At 38.6% G+C, this 25835-nt stretch overlaps 1 long non-coding RNA gene and 1 gene segment (V, D, J or C); one reads left to right on the top strand and one right to left on the bottom strand.

Annotated features, from left to right (window-relative positions):
* The window catches only part of LOC145657409 (uncharacterized), a 32198-nt gene extending 6795 nt beyond the window's left edge, over positions 1-25403 (bottom strand). The window contains exon 1 of the long non-coding RNA XR_014123045.1: positions 25347-25403. This is a non-coding gene — a long non-coding RNA (uncharacterized LOC145657409). The remainder of the gene's footprint in view (positions 1-25346) is intronic.
* LOC118240930 (immunoglobulin kappa constant-like) lies at positions 15160-17743 on the top strand. The segment is given in 2 exon segments: positions 15160-15529; positions 16908-17743. Coding segments are annotated over 2 exon segments (456 nt in total).
* Positions 25404-25835: the final 432 nt, after the last annotated feature.

The following is a 25835-nucleotide window of genomic DNA, read 5'->3' as shown; positions in this document are numbered from 1 at the left end:
AGATGGTATATGGTGTTTTTGATGGCGGTATGGGTAGATGGTGTTAAATGGATTTATGGATAGATGGTGTTTTTGATGGAGGTACGAGTAGATGGTGTTTAATGGAGGTATGGGTAGATGGTGTTTAATGGAGGTACGGTGTTTCCTGGTGGGTGTTTCTTCCTGCACCATCTCCAACTGTGCCCTTCTGACTCAAACATCTTTCAGCACAGCACTGACTTAAATGAAACACTAAAACATTAATAAGCTCCAGATCTGTTTCCTTGCTACATGTACAGACCAGTCTGATCCTCATCAGAACTGGGGTCATATGAGATCAAAATCTAAAATCAGGTAAAATCTGAAGCAACTCAGGAGAATTTAACACAGTGACGCCATTTTTCTTTAAGCAAATAAACAGGCCTGTTTATTGTTCTTGTATTGACTATTTCAGCAGATTTCCATAACTCCACAAACACAGTATTTTGGCCTAAGACTTTTACACAGTACTATGTATGGCAGACATAACTGTACTATACATATCAGACATAGCTAATTAAAAATTAATGAAGATCTACTCCTTCTGCAGCATTAATAATGTAGATCTACTCCTTCTGCAGCATTAATAATATAGATCTACTCCCTCTGCTACATTACCATCAAAAAATAAATATTTGTAGAAACTGACAAAAACATTTTCTCATCTGATTTATTGTGTCCAAGGTCCTTAATAATTAAATGTAGATGGTCATTTAACCAATGTCTATATTCCTGTAGTTCATCCGTGCCTGTTTGCCAGCAGCAAAACTTTGGCAGCAAACTCATGTAAAATGTCTATTAAGCTTTATAAACCCTATAAAATATGCCAATCACATTACTATCAGACCACTAAATTCTTGAAGAACACTTTCTCATGTACCCATTCTATGGCTTTCAATTTTATTCACTGTAGGAATTCTGAGAAATGGGATTGCAAACTCCTGTTAAATGTGCATTCATTTCCTTATATACAACTTGTAAAATTAACTAATCAAATTGTTATTTAAGAACACTTCCTTATATGCTCATGATTTTGTAAATTTAAAGTGTCTTTACTGCAGGAATTTGGAGTAATGAAATGAAAAATATGTTTGAAATAACCCTTCCAGATTGTGGTTATATCTTGTTCCTCATACTCATACTACTGGAGGCCTGGGAGTTTAAAGATGTAGTGCAGTATTTTGCTGTTCCTGTTGTGCTCTTCTGCACTGAGGTTGAGGATGTCCTGTCTGGGATCTGATGGAGGCTGTTCTACAGCTTAGGGGTCACAGCCCCAACTGCTCATATCTCCACTGGCACAACCTTGGTGTTAATTTCCACCATCTCTTTATTGATTCTTTGTTTCCCTGCTATTAATCCAACTTATCATATTCCTTCTATTAGATGTTTCCATCACTTGGGACTGCGACATCTATTACCACTGCTGTTCTCTGCATCTCGCCCACTATCACAATATCTGGTTGCTTTACTACTCCTTGTTTATGTCTGTCTAGATTTCATGGTCTCACAGGATATTAGTCTTGTTGTTCTCCATCACTCTGTGCTTCTTCACATTTGGTCTCCAGCTCATATGCCATGCATATGTTTCTGTATATGATCTGCCACTTGCATGTTTATTTCAATGTTTGCTTTCTTTGCCAGCATCTTGCATCCTGGTACTAGGTGCTAGATCACCTCAGAGGTTCATTTGCACAGACTACATCTTGGGTCTTCTCTGGTGCTATACACCTCTGCTTCATCTGCCTAGTGCTTAGTGTTTGATCTTGTGCTGCCATGATTACTGACTCTGTGCTGTCCTTCAGTTCTGCCTTTTCCATTTATTGGAAGGATTGTCTTTAGTCGACAACTTCTGCTATCACTTGGCGCTTTGTTTCATTGAGGGGCATCTCTTTCCATGGAACCTCCTCTACTTCCATGGTGAGCCCATCTGACATCTCACTGAGGCACACCATCAGCTCATCCTTGGGGGCCATTGCTTAGATGTATTCATGAACGTTTCATGTCTCACCCTGGACAGTGGATTTGTTAGTCAACTTCACCCTCATTCCTTTTGCTATTTGCAGCTTTTGGGTGGAGTGCTCCATACATTGTTTCCTGGCCTTGATGTTGGCAGCTTGCAGTTCTTCTCTTTGCCAGCTTATCATGCCTGCTGGATAGCTGATGACTGGCATGGCATACGTGTTATGGTCATGATCTTATTGTTCCCAGTCAACTGAGTCTTGAGGACTTGCCTTACCCTACAGAGGTACTTGAATGTTGCCGTCCATCTCATTACCTGTGTTGCTTTACTTTGGAACTCCTTGCTGAAAAATCCCTCAACCTGATTTGAAGAGCAGCCTACAGGAATATCTTCATTAAAAACCATTTTTATCTTAGAGAATGAAATGTCCTTCCTTCCTCCTAGATCTCAGTTCTTCACACTGCTCCTGGATGAAGCTCTGCTACTTGTGAGTTTTTCCAAACTCTCCATTATACCATGCACTTCATGCTGGGAGACTAAAATCTCTTTTGAACCTTTAGGTCTCACAGGTTCTTAAAACTCAGATTATATTTCTGAGTAATAAACATTTATAATCTCATTGATTATATTGTTATATAATTATATTGTTATTATATTGTTATAATAAGATCATCAACCAGGGAAACACCATGGTCATTAGAGAGCTGCAAAGCAGAGTGGTGGGAGGTTGGCTGGCTCTCACATTTGATAGAGGACTGCTCTTTAAAAGAACTCATGAATATGGCCTGAAGATACCTATGCACCTTCTTAAACAAGCCAGAGTTTGTTGGAACTTCTGAAATATCAGATCCACTTAGGCTACATGGGGATGAAACCCAAGAAAATGAATCAAGGTCACTAAATATAGTAGGAGAGTCAGTTTCACTCTCTATCACGCTTGATTCAACAAGCTTATCCAAAGCATCAACAATTGTTTCTGCAATATTAGCAGCAGCACACTGCAAGTCTGTTGATGACACTGATAGTGCTTTGTCCTGTGCTAAGGTTCAAATCAGTTTGGGTGGCTGTACCTCGTGCTATCTGCAGTGATGCATTTGTGCACTCACTACCTGACTGTGGTAAGGAATCTCGGAGACGTCGTTGTTGCTGTGCTGATTTCAGACTGATTTCAGTACTGGGAAGGAGGTGCAGCTGCTGACCTCGTCACTCTGAATCTTTGAGTGCAAACTCAGGCAAACTCTGGCTTGCCTGACATATTTCAGATGAACTGCACTTAGCAGGCTGCATCTCATTCTTATATAAATCCAGGATTTTGCAGATGTCCTCATCAGTGCAGGAATCACCATGACCCTGCACTCTTGGTGGACTGCAGCACTGCAACACTTTTTGCAATACCAGATTCCCTTGCTACAAAACAGCAAAAAAAAAAGGATCTCTGCTATGACTTCAGTGTCAGAATGCGTAATTGGACTTTTATCCAGTGCAACTGGAGTGCGTGTGGAGGATAGGCTGGACCTGCCTGAAGAGCTCCACAGTTCAGTCATCGAGGCTGTGTATGAAGAGCTCCTCAGAAGAATTAAGGCCAGGAAGAATGTCAATGTGACCAAAGCATTTGTTACGACCTTGTCTAGGCTGTGAGGCCGTAACAAGGAAAATGAAATGTAAATGGCTAACAGAATGTAAGCTGTAAAAAGTGAATAGCAATAAAACAAACAAAAGCACAAATGGAAGTCTCCTTTTGGTGTATTTCACAGAGGATATTATTTACAAACAATCTTACTGCTGCAATGTCTTCAGCAGTGACCCAGGCCAAAACAATAAACAAAATCCACACTAATGGAAGAAAAATACACACTAAATAATCCCAACAAACTAAAGAAACATACAACAGACTTTCTTAACTACCTGACAGATAAACAGAAGCAAAACCCACACCCAACAAAAATGGCAGTCACTCCCTACCACCAGTATCCAACACCAAAGTACCAAACAAAACAATATTTACACTCTCTGTCCAATATCTACAGGTATATGTGCAACAGCTACTGAAGCAGAAGAGGCGAAGCCAAAGCACAAAGTCCAAAAATGGGGAAAACAAGGTCATACACAAGTCATACAAAATTGCAACCAAAAGCCAAACAAACCAACAAAACTGTGTGTCTTCCCTCTTCCCTTCCTCCCTTGTGGGAGGGGCCATTAAATAGCAGGAGCAGTGAGAACTGTGTCCCTTAGTAAGCAGAGCACTACGGGCTGTGAGCCCCATACTGGGAGAACGGCTCCAGCAGATCCCAGGAGCAACATCTGAGATCTCCAGAAGATCACAGTCTAATTATTAGTTCTGTTGTATGTTTCTATAGGATTCATGACAATAGGTGTTACTAATGTTAGTATAGCAAATTATTGAGTTATAAACTGGGGGTAGGCAGGAATAAACTAGGTAGAGGCAGGGGTAAACTGGAGAGAGGAGGGGTAAACTGGATAGAAGCAGGGGTAAACTGGAGAGAGACAAAGGTAAACTGGAGAGACACAGGGGTAAACTGGAGACAGGAGGGGTAAACTGGAGAGAGCCACAGGGGTAAACTGGAGAGCCACAGGGGTAAATTGGAGAGCCACAGGGCATAGATAATATGTTTATCCATCCACATACTGTTTGTACAGCTTTTCAGATGTAATACCAAACACATACAAAAAAAAAAGTCAATTCTAACATTGTACTGTCGTGATTCAGTGTGTTGTGGTTCCTAGAAGAATGATTTTCTATAGATGTGTGTTGTTCAGTAGTGAGTGAGTGTGATGGGGCATCTCTCCTGCACAGAGTGTGTCATTGTGCTGTATCACATCCTCCCCCTCAACACCTGCAGTAGGTCCCAGCTGCAGCAGTGCAGTCTCTGTGCAGTCTGACTGAGGGAGGTTTTTGTACGACTCTCTAACACTGTGTGAACACCCAGCTACTACTAATGTAATGTGCACCCAGACAGTAATAATCTCCTGCATCTTCAGTCTGGACTCCTCTGATGGTCAGAGTGAAGTCAGATCCAGATCCACTACCACTGAAACGAGCTGGAGTTCCTGACTGTAAGTTAGTAGCATAGTAGATCAGGAGTTTAGGAGCTTCTCCAGGTTTCTGCAGGTACCAGTGTAAATAGTTATTATTATACACTGCAGGGTTTGTTCTACAGCTGATGGTGACTGTGTCTCCTGGAAGAGCAGATTTCACTGCAGGAGTCTGAGTCACAGTAACCTGAGCATGGCAGTCTGAAAAAAAAAATCACTAATTTAATCAGATAAATATATACCTCATCCACATATACCTGATATGTTGTGTTTTCTGTGGCTGGTTTCTTCTTATTCAGATGCCATGTGAAATATAAAGTTGTGTTACCTTGAGTCCAGAGGAGCAGTGTGCAGATGAAGATGGGGATCAAAGTCATGGTTGCTGTGGGTGAAGTTTCTGGGGCAGGCAGCTCTCAGTCATGAAGTGTTAAACTCACAGGACTATAAACACTCCCAGAGCACTGAAGCAGGTGCTGCACATGCAAAGTTTCCTCTCTACACAAATTACCATCTACCAATTACTCTCTGTGGCCTCTCTGTATTATTACACATTTACCAAATACTCTCTTTGGCCTCTCTGTATTAATACACGTCTACCAAATACTCTCTGTGGCTTCTCTGTATTAATACACATCTACCAAATTCTCTGTATTACAGTTTCTTATGATTTGTTTCACACTATAATAAAAAATAACACATTTAGTGAAATCTGACAGTCAGATAGCAAAACCTCATCCCAGATCTGCACAACTATAAGCATATTCTCAGCCTCAGACTTTAATCAAAGCATTACACACACACAACTTCTACTAAACACACTTCTCTACATTAGACAGAAATCTAACATGACATCATTTCTACTAAACATTCTTCTCTACATTAGACACAGAAATCTAACATGACGTCACTTCCACTAAACACACTTCTCTACATTAGACACAGAAATCTAACATGACATCACTTCTACTAAACACACTTCTCTACATTAGACACAGAAATCGAATACAACGTCACTTTGCCTTTGAAAACCTCCCACCTGTGAACCAACTGAAAAAAACACAGCTGTCAAATGAACTTGGGATGATTAATTGTGATGATCACGTGGGTGATTAATTGTAAACTCACAACTGAAGTGTAAGCATTATAAAATGAAACAGGTGAGTTTATCTGTCTTTAAGTAAAAGACCTGTGGCATGAACATATGCAGGTATGTAATGTATTCATGTGATGTGTTCACTTCAATATTGTTTGCTGCACACAACCTTTTTACATGTACGTTTCTAGCAGGTTGATGCAATGTTATCTGGACTTCACCTGACAAACGTAAGAAGAGGGACAAACATCATTGGCCACAAAGCTATTTAGAATGTCGAGGGCCAACATGGTGGTATCATCACAATGTGGCTGTAATCACACAGAATGGAGTCATCCATCGCCACGGCAACCTGGGTCCTTACAACAACACAGTCTAGACACTCACTTTAGACAGACTACACACCATGATCACAGTCCACACATTCACGTTAGACAGACTACACACCATCATCACAGTCCACACATTGACATTAGACAGACTACACACCAACATCACACCAGAAAACCAGGTGGATGCAGAGCAGATGAGACACATTGTCATTGTTATTGTATAAATTATTGTACAGCTTTGATTGAAGTGTTTGATTTTGCAAATAAACTGAGGTGTTCTGCTACTTTTGTGTGACTGTGTGAACTGTGTGTAGTGTTTGACAAAATGAGCCCTAAAAAAACTGCAATAATAAAATTGCAATATACCAAATTCCTCCTCTCTTAGCTGACATGACAATACAAAATATACTATATTATTAATATTCATTAAATATTAGTTTAGGTGGAGATGGGAAAAGTAATTAATTTTTTTTTAAATGATTAATTTCTGAAATATGAAGCTTAGGGTTGTTGTTGCTGTGTACGTATGTGTGTGTGTATGTGTGTGTCAGAGGTTTTTGAATGACAGCTTCATTAGAATGTATCACTATGGGTGACTTGTGGATGAGGCAATAAACTCAGTGTGAGTGGTAAGCTGGACTGTGGACGTCTCAGAGGTGCAGGAGGGAGTTCTGACCAGTGCAGGAGAACAGAATGCAGCAGCTCTGTTTGTATTCTGTTCTGTGTCCTGGCATTTCTGTTACTTCCACTGAAATAAAGCTTCATTTTGGACATTGTCTGCTCTTTTATAAGAGATAAACATCTTTAATAATGTTACCAGACAGTTTCTTGGTAATGGGACAAGCAGGAATGATTACTACTTTAAACAAATATGACGCTTTTACCCTGTGATTCAACTTTCGGTGCTTTGTTGTAAACTTCATTTTTATGCATATTTTCCAATTTCAAGTTGAGTGGTTAATGATTTTAAGCATATCAGGTGATGTGTATTTGTGTAATGAGGGAGGGTGTGGGATCAACACCCTATAAGAAGCTGTGCATAATTATTAGGCAGCTTCTTTTCCTCATGCAAAAAGGGGCCCAAAAAAGAGATTTATCTGACTCTGAAACATCAAAAATTGTAAAAAGTATTTGAGAGGGATGCAGCACTCTTAAACTTGCTAAGATATTGGGGCATGATCACAGAACTGTCAAACATTTTGTTGCAAATAGTCAACAGGTTCACAAGAAACGTGTTGAGAAAAAAGATTCAAATTAAAGATTAGAGAAGAATCAAATGTGAAGCGACCAGCAACCCATTATCCTCCAGTACTGTCATATTCCAGACCTGCAACCTACCTGGAGTGCCCAGAAGTACAAAATGTTCAATACTCAGAGATATGACCGAGTGAAATGTCACATAAGGTGAAATGTCAAGACTGGGCCAAGAAATATCTGAAGATATCTGATATCTGATTTTTCAAAGGTTTTATGGACTGATAAGATGGGAGTGACTCTTGACAGATCAGTTGGATGGACCCCTGGCTGGATTGGTATTGGGCACAGAGCTCGACTTCGACTCAGACCCCAGCATTGTGGAGGTGAGGTACTGCTATGGGCTGGTATTATTAAAGATGAGCTAGCTGGACCATTTATGGTTGAAGATGGACGCAAAATCATCTCCCAAACCTACTGCCAGCCTTTCGAAGACACTTTCTACAAGCAGTGGTAAAGGGAAAAGTCTGCATCTTTCAATGAGACCATGATTTTTATGCAGATGTAACGGCACTCCGGTCTGTTCCATGTGGACAAACAGCAGGGCCGAATATTAGAGGGATAACGTGGACAGTACAAGGGGTTTGAAAGACTTTTATAGTAATTACACTGTTAATAGAGGGAACAAACTTGCTGAAGTTCTGTAAAGTAATAATTGTAATTGTCTTGTAATTGTCTTACATTGTTCAGGGTGGCCAACTGTTAATGTATATGTGTAGAGTTAATGCATATGTCTAGATAACTACTAGAGTTAATGTATATGTGTAGATAACTACTAGAGTTAATGCATATGTGTAGATAACTACTAGAGTTAATGCATATGTGTAGATAACTACTACAGTTAATGTATATGTGTAGATAACTACTAGAGTTAATGTATATGTGTAGGTAACTACTAGAGTTAATGTATATGTGTAGATAACTACTAGAGTTAATGTATATGTGTAGATAACTACTAGAGTTAATGCATATGTGTAGATAACTACTAGAATTAATGTATATGTGTAGATAACTACTAGAGTTAATGCATATGTGTAGGTAACTACTAGAGTTAATGTATATGTGTAGATAACTACTAGAGTTAATGCATATGTGTAGGTAACTACTAGAGTTAATGTATGTGTGTAGATAACTACTAGAGTTAATGCAAATGTGTAGATAACTACTAGAGTTAATGTATATGTGTAGATAACTACTAGAGTTAATGTATATGTGTAGATAACTACTAGAGTTAATGCATATGTGTAGATAACTACTAGAGTTAATGTATATGTGTAGATAACTACTAGAGTTAATGCATATGTGTAGATAACTACTAGAGTTAATGTATATGTGTAGATAACTACTAGAGTTAATGCATATGTGTAGGTAACTACTAGAGTTAATGTATATGTGTAGATAACTACTAGAGTTAATGCATATGTGTAGGTAACTACTAGAGTTAATGTATATGTGTAGATAACTACTAGAGTTAATGTATATGTGTAGATAACTACTAGAGTTAATGCATATGTGTAGATAACTACTAGAGTTAATGTATATGTGTAGATAACTACTAGAGTTAATGCATATGTGTAGATAACTACTAGAGTTAATGTATATGTGTAGATAACTACTAGAGTTAATGCATATGTCTAGATAACTACTAGAGTTAATGTATATGTGTAGATAACTACTAGAGTTAATGCATATGTGTAGATAACTACTAGAGTTAATGCATATGTGTAGATAACTACTAGAGTTAATGCATATGTGTAGATAACTACTAGAGTTAATGTATATGTGTAGATAACTACTAGAGTTAATGCATATGTCTAGATAACTACTAGAGTTAATGTATATGTGTAGATAACTACTAGAGTTAATGCATATGTCTAGATAACTACTAGAGTTAATGTATATGTGTAGATAACTACTCGAGTTAATGCATATGTGTAGATAACTACTAGAGTTAATGTATATGTGTAGATAACTACTAGAGTTAATGCATATGTGTAGATGTAGATATATTTACTATAATAAGGTAACGGGAGTTTGGCTTCAAAGCATGTACTTGTTTTGTTCAGCGGTTGTAAGGGGACAAGTCAAGCGTAGTGCCCCGAATTGAGGGGGAGTTGTAGTTTTGGTTCACGTTATTGGAGCAGGTAATTTTCTAAATAGAAAGGAGGACGATAAACTTGTGACTACTGGCTCTGTTTGGATATGGGTATATTTTATTTTCCTAAGAGAATATTTGGATAATGGGAAAATGTTTTAAATTTAAATGTTTTGAACCATAGGGGAGAGATATTATGAATTCTAGATTATGAAGTATCTAGAATTGTTCGTTCTAAGGGGCAAAGATTAAATATAAGGAGTGGCGTTGGAATGCAAGGGAGAGATTGAATGCCATAATTGGATGTATGTTAAGTTGCCTTATTTGGGTATAATTCTTTGTTGGCCTTGATGACTGAATTTATTTTTTTATCTCTATGGTTTTTTGGATTTTTTTTTTTCTTCTTATGGCATCATGCCCCTCTCACTGGACTTTTTGAATAAATCTTCATCATTGGCATACTTACTACTGGAATCATTTTGACTGATAGACATACAGTCCTGAAGATGTTCAGAGGAGGCTGCAGTGTCTCGGCCAAAGAAAGTAGGTGAAACCAACTGACTAGCTACAAATTTGGCTGCACTGTGGCTCAGCAAGGGTTTAACAGACTCCTCTACAAATATATCTGACGCTGAAATTGGCCTCTCACAAACAGTGCCATCCTCTCTGATGGTTGGAAGTACTGCAGACAGTAGAGCACACTCACAGATTCAATGAGTTTAACAGGTGAGGAAGCCTGTGCCTCTCTTGAAAATGATTCCTGTATCCCATGGAGCAACCCCAAAACCTTCTTCTGCATGGTTCTGTAAATACTCAGGGGAGCAGAGAAGGAACCCTTTTGTTTTGGGCTTGGTCCAATTACAGTGCTAGCATTCTCAGACATGGCAGCTGAACTCTATGAAACACCTTCAGTTTCCTTCTTCAGCTTTTCTTCTTCACTGAGACCTGCTTCTATCCCACGTGCAATAACAACTGTTGGGCACAGCGAGATAGCAGATTTTGTGACTGATCACAATGGTTGTGCACAAAATCCCAAACTCTGGTCATTGTATTTGGCTGTTAGGGAAAGATGGATGTGTGTATAAATGTGTTCCAGGTACACTGCCAGGATTTCCACCCTGTTTAAGACTCTGCACCATTCCTTGCGGTTTTCCAGCCAACTGTATCAGCTATTTAAAAGTCCCTCCCACAAGAAAGGGAGAGACAGAGAAAGGAGACTGTGTGTTAGTTAGGAGTTTGTTTGGCTGTGATTAAAAATTTGTATGTTTTGTGTATGACCTTGTTTTTCTCCATTTTTGGACTTCATCTTTGGCTTCGCCCCTCCTGCTTCGGTAGCTGTGTATATATACATATATGTAGATTGTGTAAAGAGTGAAAGAGTGTAAATATTGTTTGTTTGGTACTTTGGTGTTGGACACTGGTGGTAGGGAGTGACTGCCATTTTTGTTGGGTGTGGGTTTTCTCTCTGTTTATGTATCAGAGAGTTAGGAAAGTCTTTTGCATGTTTCTGCTATTATTAGGATTAGTGTGTAGTTTTATTTCATTAGTGTCGGTTTTGGTTATTATTTTGGCCTGGGTCACTCCTGAGGGAATTGCACCAATAAGATTATTTGTAAATGATAACCTCTGTACAATACACTAAAAAAAGCTTCCATTTGTGTTTCTGTTTGTTTTGTTGCTGTTCCTTTTTTTCACAAATTCTATTACATTAGCCATTTGCACTTCTTTTAGCTTGATACGGCCTCACAGCCTAGACGGGGGCGTAACAGTGGCGTATACTTCATCAAAGTCATCCATTCCCAGGAAACATGTTACCCATGTTTAGCACACATATGCTTAAACCCCATTCTCGTGTACCATATCATAATGAATAATACAGAACTGAAGGTCAGATAATGATCATACTCACTGCTCATATTTATGACTTCTCCCAACGTTCAGATGGCTCAGACCCCTACTGGGTCTTCTGAGCAGTTTGTCCCACAGGGTCTGGTGCTCCCAGATCTATCTATCTATCTATCTATCTATCTATCTATCTATCTATCTATCTATCTATCTATCTATCTATCTATCTATCTATCTATCTATCTATCTACCTATCTATCCCTCTCTCTCTCTCTCTCTCTCTCTCTCTCTCTCTCTCTCTCTCTCTATATATATATATATATATATATATATATATATATATATATATATATATATATAAATTGTTCCACAGGTAGGATAGACTGGATGGATATATATTCTTCACATAAAATTAATTCAGTTGTAATATGTTGGACAAGTTATCGTTAAAAAGTATTATTAAATAACACATTAACAAGTTTCTTTATTCAACAACTGATCTTTATATTTCTCATTCATGTTCAGACATTCTTGCATCAAGCCTGTAATTCAGATACGAGTTGTCTGTATTCTCAGTAAAACCCATTTAATAATGTGCAATGTACCCAATAAATGTCCATTCTATAGGCCCAGCCTACCAGATATGTGCAGCATCCTGAACATTTATGGTGTTATGATCTTCCCAATAGTCGAGAGAACAGTTTTAAATGTGAGACCCTTCTAAAACAGATTAACAATTTTTTCATGACCACAGGATGTGTCTTTTGACATGGTTGTTTAATAAATGAGAAGCTACTCACTGCATCAGTTAGGGTTAAATAACTTGTTGCCAGCTGAACCATAATCACCCACACAGTAATTTGCCAATGGGAGGCTCTTACCTATTTGCTTAGTTAAATACAGGTGGTGACCTTTTTTTTGTCCAGGCAGTGTATATGGAGTTTTAAGCATCCCTCATTTGTATATGTATTAGCGTTGATGTAAACAAGGATATTATTGGAAAAATACTTTTAAATTCAAACAATCCATGGTTTTCAAACGTATTTCATTCTTAAAAATCTACTCCTCAAAATAATCGATTTGAGTGAGTAACGGTGCTTTTGTTATTTTTGCAGTGGTGTATTGTGGTGGGTAGCATCTAGCTTGTATAGTTCCATATTTACAAATCAACAGTTGTTTCACACAATAGGACATGAAATAAATTCCTATCCGCTGTTAGAAGTGAATTTAGTCGGATTAAATGATCAGATTTCAAAAGTGGCCTCTATTGGCGGTAACTGCTGAGTGATACGAGCCTTTATGTAGAGCGCAGCGCTTGTGACGTCATCGAACAATGGCGTCACTCAAACGCTGGCGATAAAGACTTTTATGTTTTTGTTCAACAATAGGCAGAGGCACAGGCAGAGAAGCAAAGACTGCAACAACTGTGTTAAACTCCTGCCTCTTCATTTGCAGCTCTAACTCACGCAGCCATATCAGTAAGTGAAGGTCTTCCAGTTTGGATGGAGACTCCTCTGATTCTACGCCCAACTCTGACTGTGGTTCATCCCCACCACTAGCCTCTGCTGAAGGTGGAGATGTCATTGGTTGAGCTGGAACCCAGGGACCTCATTTCTTTATGGCAGGATACCCTCCACTACCGAGACTTCCTAAAAAACAGCCTTCACCTCCACCTCGAGGTATCGCCACATCAAAGAAATCCTCTGTAGTGTGAAGTGTTACAACACCTATCAAACACCTCCAAATTAGTGCAGAGTGAGAATTCCACTATTGTGAAAGTATCCATCCTAACACAACAGCCAACAATAAACTCACACCCCCCAGACAAAGTGAAAAAATGCCAGACAAAGCACACAAACAAAAAAGGGATGAGCCCTTAATTTCTGTTATGACCCAGTCCAGGTAGGGTCTGTGACAGAAATGAGCAAATGATTAGCTGGACTTAAATGGCAAATGCAACTGAATGTGAATGATGGATATGTGAGTAAACTAAATGGAGCAAATCAGAGATGAATCAGTGACTGTTGTATATTGATACATGATATAAGAGTGTAATACAATAGGCACAAATAACACCAAACAGACTTCAGGTGGGTCAACACTGAAAATGGTAAATCAGCAAACACAAATAAAGAAACTGACTGACCAAAGTGGAACTGCATAACCTAACGAAAACAAAATGAGAAAACCAAAACACATACACACTTTCCTATCTCCCTCACCAGACACAAAACAGAGACAAACCCAAAACTGCAAAACAAACAGCAGCCCACCCTACACCTGGTGTGAAGTGACACACGTGAACACAAACTATATGCACTAGAATATAGACACTGTATACACTATATACACTAGATATAAGGGCAACAGAACAAGCAGAAGGCCAAAGCGAATCTCACTGTGGAAGTAGACTAACAGGATCAGAGCACAGAACACTCAAAACAGCAAAGAACAAACACACAAATGAAAACACAAGGTTGAGCATGAAACTTCCTAATACCGTCTGTAGGACCCTTTTATACCCGTAGGAAGGGAAGACGTGGCACGTGGGTGACGTCATCGCCAGGTATGTGGACGTCAGGGTCTTCAGCTGTCTGAGAGGATTAAGGACTCAGTGAGGAACCGGAAGGTCTCAGTGGGGAGGAATCAGATACACTGATCCTGGATCAGATCATGCACATGGATAATCTGTTTAATCCACTGAAGCCTTAGGGCATTGTCTCTGTTTTTGCATATTTTCTTAAATTCAGTTTAAAGGTTATAATTACATTTAGTTATTTCTGAACAAAAATGTAGTCTTTTCAATTTATGATATGCTTACTTATCAAGTTCCTAGTACAATTACTGCAATCTGGACTTTCAGATCATTGTAGTGCTTTCTCAAGAACCAGTGGAGGGCAGCCTCACATTGTTCAATGCATCTTAAATTTTGTTTGTTTATAGTGTCACTCTCTGTGACTGTTGTTTTTGTTGATTCTTTGGTTTCATATTTGTTTGTATTGAAGATGCTGCCAAACAAAATCAAGGTAGTAAATAAATAAATATTTTATTGGATCATTACTTGGTTATATAGTTGAATTTCACAGTAAAGTTAACAGGGCCGTTCAGATAGAATCTTTACTTTTCCCAGCATTGATTATTGGTTTTGTAAAGTTATATTGACACGTCCCAAAAAAGAACTCTCAAAACGTTATTTTACAATAAAATATTTTTTAACATTTTAGTGAACAGATATTTTGATAATACAAATTAAGACTAATTTTAACATTCGAAAAACGAACCAAAGGAAAAATATATGGGCTGCAAGAAATTCAATTTTTAGTCTTTCTAATGCCTAGATATTTCTCTGCATAATTGTAGCAGTTCATTATTGTTTTGTAAAAGGCTTTCTAAAGGTCAGAGTGAGCGGCTTCTTTACAGCAGGAGGTTTTTGTACGACCACTGAGCGAGCTTGTATCACTGTGGAGCACTTTTGGTGGCGGCACAAAACTCTCAGTTGGACGTAAGTAACTTTCACTGCTTATCCAAAACTTGGTATTTTCTGAAATAATAATCGATATGTTTGATCTTTGATAATGATGGAGACTTAAAACAAGTTGCGGTTGCATTTCTTGTGGTTTAAGGTGCAACAGCTATTACGAGGTAATTTATCTAAATAATATAATGTATGTTTGTATTTTGTTTAATTATTTTAAAAATCTGAAAAGCGTTTGGCTAAGTTTATGAGTTTTCTAAAGCATTAATGTCGAAGCTCCATATTACGCGGTATATAGTGGAGAGAGCGGCGTGTTTAGATCAGGAGGTTTTTGTACGGACAGTAAACGAGATTGTAGCTCTGTGGTGGACTTTCGGTGGTGGAACAAAACTGTCAGTTGGACGTAAGTAGACTTTAAGTTTTCTTCACAATTAATCCACGTTGTCTAAGCACGTCAATATGCCCGGTGGTTCTGTAAACCACCCGTAATCTTTTATAGACTAATTGTGACTTTTTTAAGTATCTTCCTATATAATAACCGTTGCTATGTCGTTAGCAATATAGACTTTTTAATTTATACCGATGGAAAGTTTCGTTCAGTAGTAAAAACATACATGTTTCAGAAATATCTCTCAACAAGCCTTCATCTGCATGCTGGGTTTATTTTAAAAGGTAGTAATGTCGGTGCCTGACTGGATTTTATCGGTGCAGTTCACTTATACCGTAATACTCGCATACCTAAGATCAAAACGTTGGCTGTTACAAATACTCAAATTCTTATATTATACATCTAGAACACAATAATGTATGTCTTTAGATAAATTATCTTGACCTGGATGTTGCCTTAAATGTTGTTATTAGCGTACAAAAATATGAAGAATATCTCTAAAAACACAATTTTTGTAATCTATTGCTATGAATCTACAGAGTCTACATATATCTAACGCATGAACAATAACGATATAAGTCTGAAATAGTTTAAAGGGAGCACCGAATTCAGTTTCATACACAGTTTTAGAGGGACAAAACTCTTGGATTTAAGTTAATTTCACTCCTTACTCAAAATTAATTTAGTTTCTGTCTTTGTTTTTCTATCTTTATTTCTAATTGTATATTGTATGTATGTAGTATGTTTAATAACTTCTTTCATTACAAAAAAAGAAAAGAAAAACAAGCATCTTTGGGGTTGTATCGTTCACTAACTCTGAAGCAAAACTACGGCGCTGTAAAGAAAGGAGACGGCAGTGTGTTTAGAGCAGGTTTATGTACGGACCTTAAACGAAGTTAGTGTGGAGGACACTGGACGTAAGAAGAACTTCACTTTTTATTCCCAGTAAATCACAATTTTAAGTAGGTATAGTTTGTAATAAAGGTCTCTTTATTAAAGCGCATTAAAGGTCATTTTATTAGCCTAACCGTAGCAGTGTCGTTATGAGCTTTTAGTGTAACTCGAGTCACATTTTTATCGTTTTTTATCAAAAGCATAAATGTTTCAGCAATATCCCTCATCAATCCTTAATGTATGTATGATTATAAATTGTAATGGTTTAAATGTTTCATGAATGAAATATAGCCAGTTTTAATGTTCAGGGAAAATAACATGGAAAATAATGCTTGCTGATGTAATACATTTTTGACTTCAGTTCCACAAAAAAATAAATGAATAAATAAATTAAATAAAATAAAATAATATAAATAATAAAAGAGGAAGTGAAACACAACTGATTTTCCTGCTAACGGTTCCTGCCTGTCTGAGCTGTAGACCGTGTTGTGTCTCCTAGGTGACGCCCCGCCCACCCTCACGGTCCTGCCCCCCTCCAGTGTACAGCTGCAGCAGGAGAAGGTCACACTCGTGTGTCTGGCCAACAAGGGCTTCCCCTCAGACTGGAAGCTGAGCTGGAAGGTGGCTGGTAGCAGCTGGAGCTCGGGGGTGAGCCAGAGCTCCGGGCTTCTGCAGAAGGACGGCCTCTACAGCTGGAGCAGCACCCTGACCCTCCAGAAGGAGGAGTGGCTGAAGAAGACAGTGACCTGTGAGGCCACCAAGGACTCCCAGTCTCCTGTCACACAGACACTGAGTAGAGAGCAGTGTGCTGAGGCGTGAAACTCCCACATGTGTACTGAAGTGTTCTCCTCTCACTCATTAATGTGCTGTCTTTTAGATAGTCTGTGTTTATTACTCAAATGTTCCTCTGTTTATTGGTCAAAGTGAAATAAAAAATGTGAACAAACAACATTATAGTCTTAATTGAAGATTCTTTGCCAACATTGCACATAACAAGAAATGCCGTTAAAGTGCTAATTGTCTGTACTGCAGAAGTCCGTGTGTGTAATGAGTTATAGGATTAACTTTGATAATGTTGCTATTTGACCACTCTTGGTAAAGTTTGTTAAGGAACCAGGAAATAAGATGACTCAACATAAGTTTCATTCACTAGAAACTGTAATGTGTAAGTCAGTGTATTTTTGGAACATCATGGAGTGGGTGCTAAAACATCTTTGGTCCTCTCCATATACCATAATATTATTATTGTTTGTAAATGTATGCCTGAAACTAACCGCATATCACTTTTTAACGCACACTGGGCTGTTTTAATAAAATATTGTTATGGGTCCCTTAGGAGGTAATAAAGATGTTTTTTATTGCAAAAGAAAGTACAGGTTTTATATTAAAAAACAACCAACTTTTTATTAAAAACCCACAGTCCTAATATATTTTCCCAATAGATTTTATAATAGAAACTTTATGCTCCAGGCCTCTGGTATCTGTTTAAAATAAAGCTTCAAGCTAAATGTAATAAATGTAACAGTAAATAACTGCTTAATGTTTGGTATGTTTTATATTATTTGAGTCATACAGTGCATTTATGACACAGGCATGTCCTTCACACCAAAGCAAAAGTTTTAGTGTGAGATAGAAGATTTTACTGAATGTTCTTTGGCTGGTGGCATTTAGTAAATTATAGTAAGATTATTAAACATTACCCCCTAAATATATTTACTTTTACACCTTTGATTGTTGGTAATAAACATTTATAATGAACATGAACTGTATTTTTTGGTAGAAGTGTTTCACAGTGGCTGAGAATAATCAGATGAACGCACAGACATGGTGATTAGTGCTTTAGTGTGTGCTTTCATCACCTCCAAACAGGACAGAACCTCCTGAAGATGACTGACACTGCTTTAGCAGTCATGCTACTAGTAGAGATTTCTCTCCACTAATAACTACCTGCTCTATTATAAGAACAACTGTCCCAAGAGACCAAAGGTCTCAGTACTGCAGTGCTGTGACAGGTTTCTGATGCTCCATGCACTGGGTGTGTGTAAATGTGCCTCTGTGGGGTCTTGATAAGCACTAGATAAATTCCATGTGTTGTTCTTTTGTTATAACTGTAGTGTTTTGTCTTCACCTGCTCCAACAGAAACAGAGAGATCAGCTGCTCAAAGAAAAGAGAGAAGGGAGATGTTTGGGAGCTTCTCCAGAATTCCTGAGCAGTTGTAGCTCATAGATTTGTATGTTCAGAGTGTTCAGACTGAGGGAGGTTTTTGTATGACTCTCTAACACTGTGTGAACACTCAGCTACCACTGAGGTAAAATTCACTCAGACACTAATAATCTCCAGCATCTTCAGTCTGGAACTCTCTGATGGTCAGAGTGAAGTCAGATCCAGATCTACTACCACTGAAACAAGCTGGAGTTCCTGACCATAAATTAGTAGTATAGTAGATCAGGAGTTTAGCAGCTTCTCCAGGTTTCTGCAAGTACCAAAACAGATCAACACCATCATCCACTCTGTGGCTGGTCCTACAGCTGATGGTGACCGTGTCTCCTGGAAGAGCAGATTTCACTGCAGGAGTCTGAGTCAAAGTCACCTGACACATGGATTTTGGAAAAAAAACAACAAATATGAAGTCAGTATGAATCATGATTAAACATGAGGCCTGACCTCTGGATTCAGAATGAAAGAAAATGCAGGAATAAGAAAGATATTATGTCTAACTATTATTAAAATACTTAATCATTCACAATTTAATTTTATTCATTCCACTTTTTTAAATCCTACCTTGAGTCCAGAGGAGCAGTGTGCAGATGAAGATGGGGATCAAACTCATGGTTGCTGTGGGTGAAGTTGCTGGGGCAGGCAGCTCTCATTCATGAAGTGTTAAACTCACAGGACTATAAACACTCCCAGAGCACTGAAGCAGGTGCTGCACATGCAAAGTGACCTCTCTGTATTAATACACATTTACCAAATACTCTCTGTTACTGCTCTGTTTTAATACACGTCTACCAAATACTCTCTGTGGCCTCTCTGTATTAATACTCATCTACCAAATACTCTCTGTGACATCTGTATTAATACACATATACCAAATAATCTCTGTGACCTCTGTATTAATACACATATACCAAATAATCTCTGTGGCCTCTCTGTATTAATTACCTCTACCAAATACTATCTGTGGCCTCTCTGTATTAATACATGTCTACCAAATACTCTCTGTGGCGTTTCTGTATTAATACACATCTACCAAATACTTTCTGTGACCTCTGTATTAATACACATCTACCAAATAATCTCTGTGACCTCTGTATTATTACACATATACCAAATAATCTCTGTGGCCTCTCTGTATTAATACACATCTACCAAATACTCTCTGTGGCCTCTCTTTATTAATACACATCTACCGAATACTCTCTGTGGCCTCTCTGTATTAATACATGTACACCAAATACTGTCTGTGGCCTCTCTGTATTAATACATCTCTACCAAATGCTCTCTGCGGTCTCTCTGTATTAATACATGTCTACCAAACACTCTCTGTGGTCTCTCTCTGAAATAATGCCTCCACTGAATACCTTTTACATAACCATATTTAACAGAACCAACCATACTAGAGAACTATAAACTTTATAATATAATGTAATATATAGGTCAAATAGTATTTCTATTTAATATAAACAATGTCAGAAAACTATGGAACAGTGTGCTGATTATTGGATAACTCAAGTTCAAGTTCAAGTTCAAGTTCAAGTTTGGTTTATTTGTCACATACATAGTCATACACAGTATAACTCGCAGTGAAATGGTGGAGAGTGCTCTGTCCACACTGAGGAAGAAGAAAAACGGGTGAATAGAGAAATATATATTCTATATATGTACAAAATATATTAACAATGTATGTACAATATATGTATATTATGATTATATACACAATGCACAATGTATATGGTTCTGTGTATATATATGTACACAATGTACAGAATGTACAGATCCATTTTGTAAAATGGCATATTTACAGTTTTTATGTTACATGGTGGTAATAGAATATATATATATATACAGTTATGCTACATGGTGGTGGTGGTCCCCACAGTTTATCAGTTTCCTTGATTCAGGGCCCGAATGGCCTGTGGGAAGAAGCTCCTCTTCAGTCTCTCTGTCTTGGTCTTCAGGGAGCGAAAGCGTCTCCCTGAACTCAACAGAGAGAAGAGTCTATTGTAGGGATGGGTGGGGTCCTTCACAATCCTCCTGGCCTTGGTCTGGCACCGCTTGTAGTAGATGGTCTGCAGGTCAGGAAGTTTCATGTGAGTGATGCGCTCTGCTGAATGCACTACCCTTTGGAGTGTTTGTCTGTCCTGCTTGGTGCTATTCCCAAACCAGACTGTGATGTTCCCCGTGAGGATGCTCACGATAGTGCAGGTGTAGAAGTTCCGCAGTACTTTGGAGGGCAGTCTGAAGTCTCTTAGGCGTCTGAGGTGGTAAAGACGCTGATGAGCCTTCTTTGCCAGGGAGTTGGTATGGCAGGACCAGGACAGGTCCTGCAAGATGTGAACACCAAGGTACCTGAAACTATCTACTCTCTCCACCGTGGTTCCACTGATCCTCACAGGTTGGTAGTGTCGCTCCTGCTTCTTGCTGCAATCCACGATCAGCTCCTTTGTCGTACTGACGTTTTGGAGGAGATTATTTTCCTGGCACCAATTTTCCAAGTGTTTAATCTCCTCCAGGTAGGTCCTCTCATCATTGTCTGAGATCAGGCCCATGACAAGGGTGTCGTCAACAAACTTGACAATGATGGTGGAGCTGGAAGTGGCTGTGCAGTCGTAGGTGTACAGTGAGTAGAGCAGAGGGCTTAGGACACAACCCTGAGGAGCTCCAGTGCTGAGTGTGAGGGTGGATGAGGCACAGTTGCCCACGCGTAACTAGAACTGATGAACGGATTTATAGAGAATGATAAATAAGAAGTATCTAGTATATTTTATGTAAATATTTCTAAAAGTGTGTGTGGTGTAGTGCTCTCAATCGCTCCTCTGTACAGGATCTCTGTTGTGCCTGCTGTCTACATACTTTCCACAAGGGGCGCTGGTGAGTTGCACAGTGGATGTCTAAGAGAGTGTTCTGACCAGAGTAGAAGAACAGAACTTCTGTTACAGTCACAGCAGCTCACTGACTCTTAGTGCTGCATTTAGGGAAGAGGAGGAGGAGCTCTACCATCTTCCATGATGACCTCAGTCAGCTGTAATGTGATGTAACACACTTACACAGCCCTGAACAATGGAGCTTATAGTCTGAAGAATGCTCTTTTTTCTTAATTCACCACTCAGCTGGTTTTGATTCTTGGGTTTTGCTATCACTGCAATAAGCTTCAATTTGAACATGGTCTGTTCTTGTATTATTTTATTATTCACTATCTGCACTGTAAGATTCTTTGCACTGGAGTGTGTTGTGCTTGAGTAAGTTTGGCTAATGAAAGCTGAACATCTGCAAAAAGTGTTGTTCTATTCTGGGAAGGAGCAGGTTTCTCAGGGCTATAAACACAAATCTGTTTCATCCCACTGCTCTCGCTCTCTTTCACTCTGACTGGTATTCACATTACTAGAGAATAGTTTCAGTTCTTCATTTAATATCTGAACATTATCTACACAGGAAAAGGAAATAATTACCAAAAACACAGTATCAAGATTGAATAAAAATTATGTTCTCTAGTAAGTAAGTTTATATAATGAATATAAAATGTATTTAGCAAATGTCACGGAATGCTCCCCCTCAAGAGTCATGTGGTTTGGGGGGAATTACGTTACGTACTTATCAGAGCACACAAATAGATACATAATATATACAAATACATACATACTATATACAAATAGGTAAATAATATATACAAATTTACAACAGTGGCCAAGTTAGAGGGATCAAACAAGCTCAGAATCAGAGTAAGGGGAAAAAGAGACCAAGCACTGAATCAAATATCAGAACTATCACTAGAACAAACAGGTGTCCAAAATATCATCTTTCTCTTTCTTCTTCCTCCAAAACACTTCCTTATATCATTCCTCTGGGCAGGGCCTTGTTTCAGGACTGGACAGTGAGTATGAAGATCTGTAGAGGAACTCTGGACTGGGTCTGGGGAAACTAACTGGAGAGAACAGAGCTCCACACACACATACATATGACATAGGGGGACACAGGACCTAACTACTGTCTCATGCTCTTCACCTGCAGGTCAACAGCATTAATGTGACTGTCCCCACTTTGAAATCTTAATGAGTTAAATGTAAATGTTCTGATAATCTTGTGTTCCTCAGTGTGGAGGTGCAGGTGTATCCAGTACAGTTCAGAAGCAGCCCTTCACTCTCTGTTCTGTAATGGTGATTTATATCAGTGGATGTGTGGAAGCACATGAACAGACAACACTCCAGTTGTCTGGTAGATGTGGGAACTCTTTAGGAGAAAGGACTTCCTGATGTGGGGACTCTTTAGGAGGAAGGAATTCCTGATGTGGGGACTCTTTAGGAGGAAGGAATTCCTGATGTGGGGACGCTTTAGGAGAAAGGAACTCCTGATGTGGGGACTTTAGGAGGAAGGACTTCCTCATATGGGGACTCTTTAGGAGGAAGGACTTCCTGATGTGGGGACTCTTTAGGAGGAAGAAATTCCTGATGTGGGGACGCTTTAGGAGAAAGGAACTCCTGATGTGGGGACTTTAGGAGGAAGGACTTCCTGATGTGGGGACCCTTTATTAGGAAGGAATCCTGATGTGAGGACTCTTTAGGAGAAAGGATTCCTGACGTGGGGACTCCTTAGGAGAAAGGACTTCCTCCTTCTCTGTGGTTTGTGTGGTTGAGCTGCTACAGGCATTCAGACTGTGATATGTATCTTTTTCATTATCACATTATCATTATGCATCTCACACACACACCTGTGTATGCATGCGTGTGTGTGTGTGTGTGTGTGTGTGTGTGTGTGTGTGTGTGTGTGTGTGTGTGCCTGTGTGTAGGTGTGTATTGATTTTTTTTTCTCCTTTAAGGAGTTTGTGTTTCCATGTATTTCCATTTCCATGTATCCTGTGTTTTAATCTTTATGTATCTTTTGTGTGTAGTTTATGTTTGCTGTGGTTACAAGCTTTTTGGTCTTTAACTACTGTGGAGTTCTCATGCTGAAGGTTTTTGTTGTTTGTTTATGTTTCTTTTGTTTACTTTGCTTCTGTTAGCTTTGGGATCACTGACTGTATTTCCAGTGTGTTACAGCAAGGTTTTGACCACTAGCTGCATAAATCCTTGCACATGTTGTATAACTCCAGGTGAAGTCTGATCCACACTGTGACCAATTCATCCATTTCTGTGATTACCATCATGTGGTTCTCTCACTACTCAGCACAGACATCTGCTGGAATACAAAGTTATTTTCTCCTCTTCTATAAATTATTGTAATGTATTACTGTACTACTGTCCATCATTACAGTAGAAGCTGAGTCTAGTCTGGTTGGTGGAATCCCTTCACTCTTGTAGATCACTGGGTGTTTGCTGTTCTGGATGTGCTTGTGTGATCCAGGAATATGATTAGTCTGCCCCCACAAGGTCAGCATCAGTATTGCACCCTGGTTTGCCTGTTTCCTTATCCTGAGGCAGATAATAATTTTGGCTAAATAAAAGTGTGACATTATTATTAATTTAAATTGCAAAATGTTGATATCAATAAGACATATGATTGTATAGTTAATGCTGGTTTAAAACTTTGTAACACAAGTTTTTTTTTTTTTATTATTAATTGTTTGTAATATATTAATGCAGGTTTTTATGCTGAGCCATATAAAATTCATTCATTTATTTCAAATTCAGTAAAATGATAAATCATATGAAATTCCTTCTTAGCCTGGCAAAACTGTGTAAATGGTTAAAATTGTGAATTTTTCCCTGGGGTGAAAATGATGGATGATGTATTCAGGTATACAGTAATTCTAGATTTTAACCCTGTCTGTCCCATTACCTCCTGACATGGACTTTAAAATTGCTCTTTTATTCTAAAAAAAAGAAGAATTAACTTTCCATTCCAGTTGTGGCCTGGACAGTTTAACATTGAATTTCTTCAGCTGTCTTTCTCCAAGCTTCTCCAAGTAAAAAACAGCAGTAAAATTAAAAGAAAAGTAAATTAAGAAGATTAAAAGAATCCCATCTAGAATAACTCAGACCAGCCCACTAGGTAGTGTTCACCTGTCCTTATACACCACAGTGATGTGTTCATATATTACTGCATATGTAGTGATGTAAGTATCTATTACACAATGATGACAATTTAAAAGAGCAAACGGATCAGTACTGTAGTGTTTTGGAGTTGATGAATTGAGTTGAGTACAGATTTAGCAGTTCTGCAACTGATCTCAGATCAGTCTGTTTGAGTCAGAGCAGTTCCTCTACAGCCGAGGGAGGTTTTGTACAGAGCTCTAACACTGTGTGAATGGAGTGTAACCCTGCTGACAGTAGTAATCTCCTGCATCTTCAGCCTGGACTCCAGTGATTTTTAGAGTGAATTCTGTGCCAGATCCACTACCACTGATTCGATCTGGAACTCCAGTCTGACGGTTTGATGCATAATAGATCAGGAGTTTAGGAGCTTCTCCAGGTTTTTGTAGGTACCAGTGGAGGCTATAGCCAATGTCCTGACTGGCCCTGCAGCTGATAGTAACAGTCTGTCCTGGTGTAACAGACTGAGATCCTGGAGACTGAGTCAGGATTATCTCCCCAAATGATTCTGAAAAAATATTCACATACAAAATGACATTTAAATTTAGAAGAATTTTAAATAAAATCAAAATAAAATCCAAATTTAAAAAAATTGTAACTCTGAAAATAAAGGATAAAAACCATTACAAATAAACATGACCATCCAAAACCAAGTAAAAATGAAAACTAAACTTATTTCAGTTTGTCTCACCCTGAGTGAGGAGTCCCAGTGTCCCCAGCAGTAGAATGAGTGACATCATCATTGTGCTGTGTGTCAGTGTGTGTTAAAGGACTGAACACTCTCTGATCACCACTACAGCTCTTAAAGTGTGTAGACCAGTGAAGCAGCTCACATATGCAAACAACACATCTGTCTTTTTTTTACCACAGAACTAGTGTGAGTGTTTATCAGATGAATGATAAAATCTCTCCTCTTAGAGCTCTCATTTACCCCCTCTTATGTGCTGCAGTCACTTTTACATTCAGTCAGGATTTTCTACACTTAAAGAGTCATGAAATAATTGAACTCATGTTGGTATTGATGACACCTGGATCTCATGTAGTGTCTGAACACTGTTAGTCATCACTCTAAATGCCATCAATTTCACTGCTTCAATATTATGACCTTGTCTAGGTTTAAGGCTGTAACAAGAGTTTTGTGTTAAGAAAAAAAATCTCAGAGAAGACCATCATAGTTCAA

The sequence above is a fragment of the Electrophorus electricus genome, chromosome 4 (genome assembly GCF_041902795.1).
Source record: "Electrophorus electricus isolate QZ-2024a chromosome 4, ASM4190279v1, whole genome shotgun sequence".
Taxonomy (NCBI): domain Eukaryota; kingdom Metazoa; phylum Chordata; class Actinopteri; order Gymnotiformes; family Gymnotidae; genus Electrophorus; species Electrophorus electricus.
The sequence above is the reverse complement of the archived record's forward strand: the minus strand, read 5'-3'. Positions and strand labels throughout refer to the sequence as shown.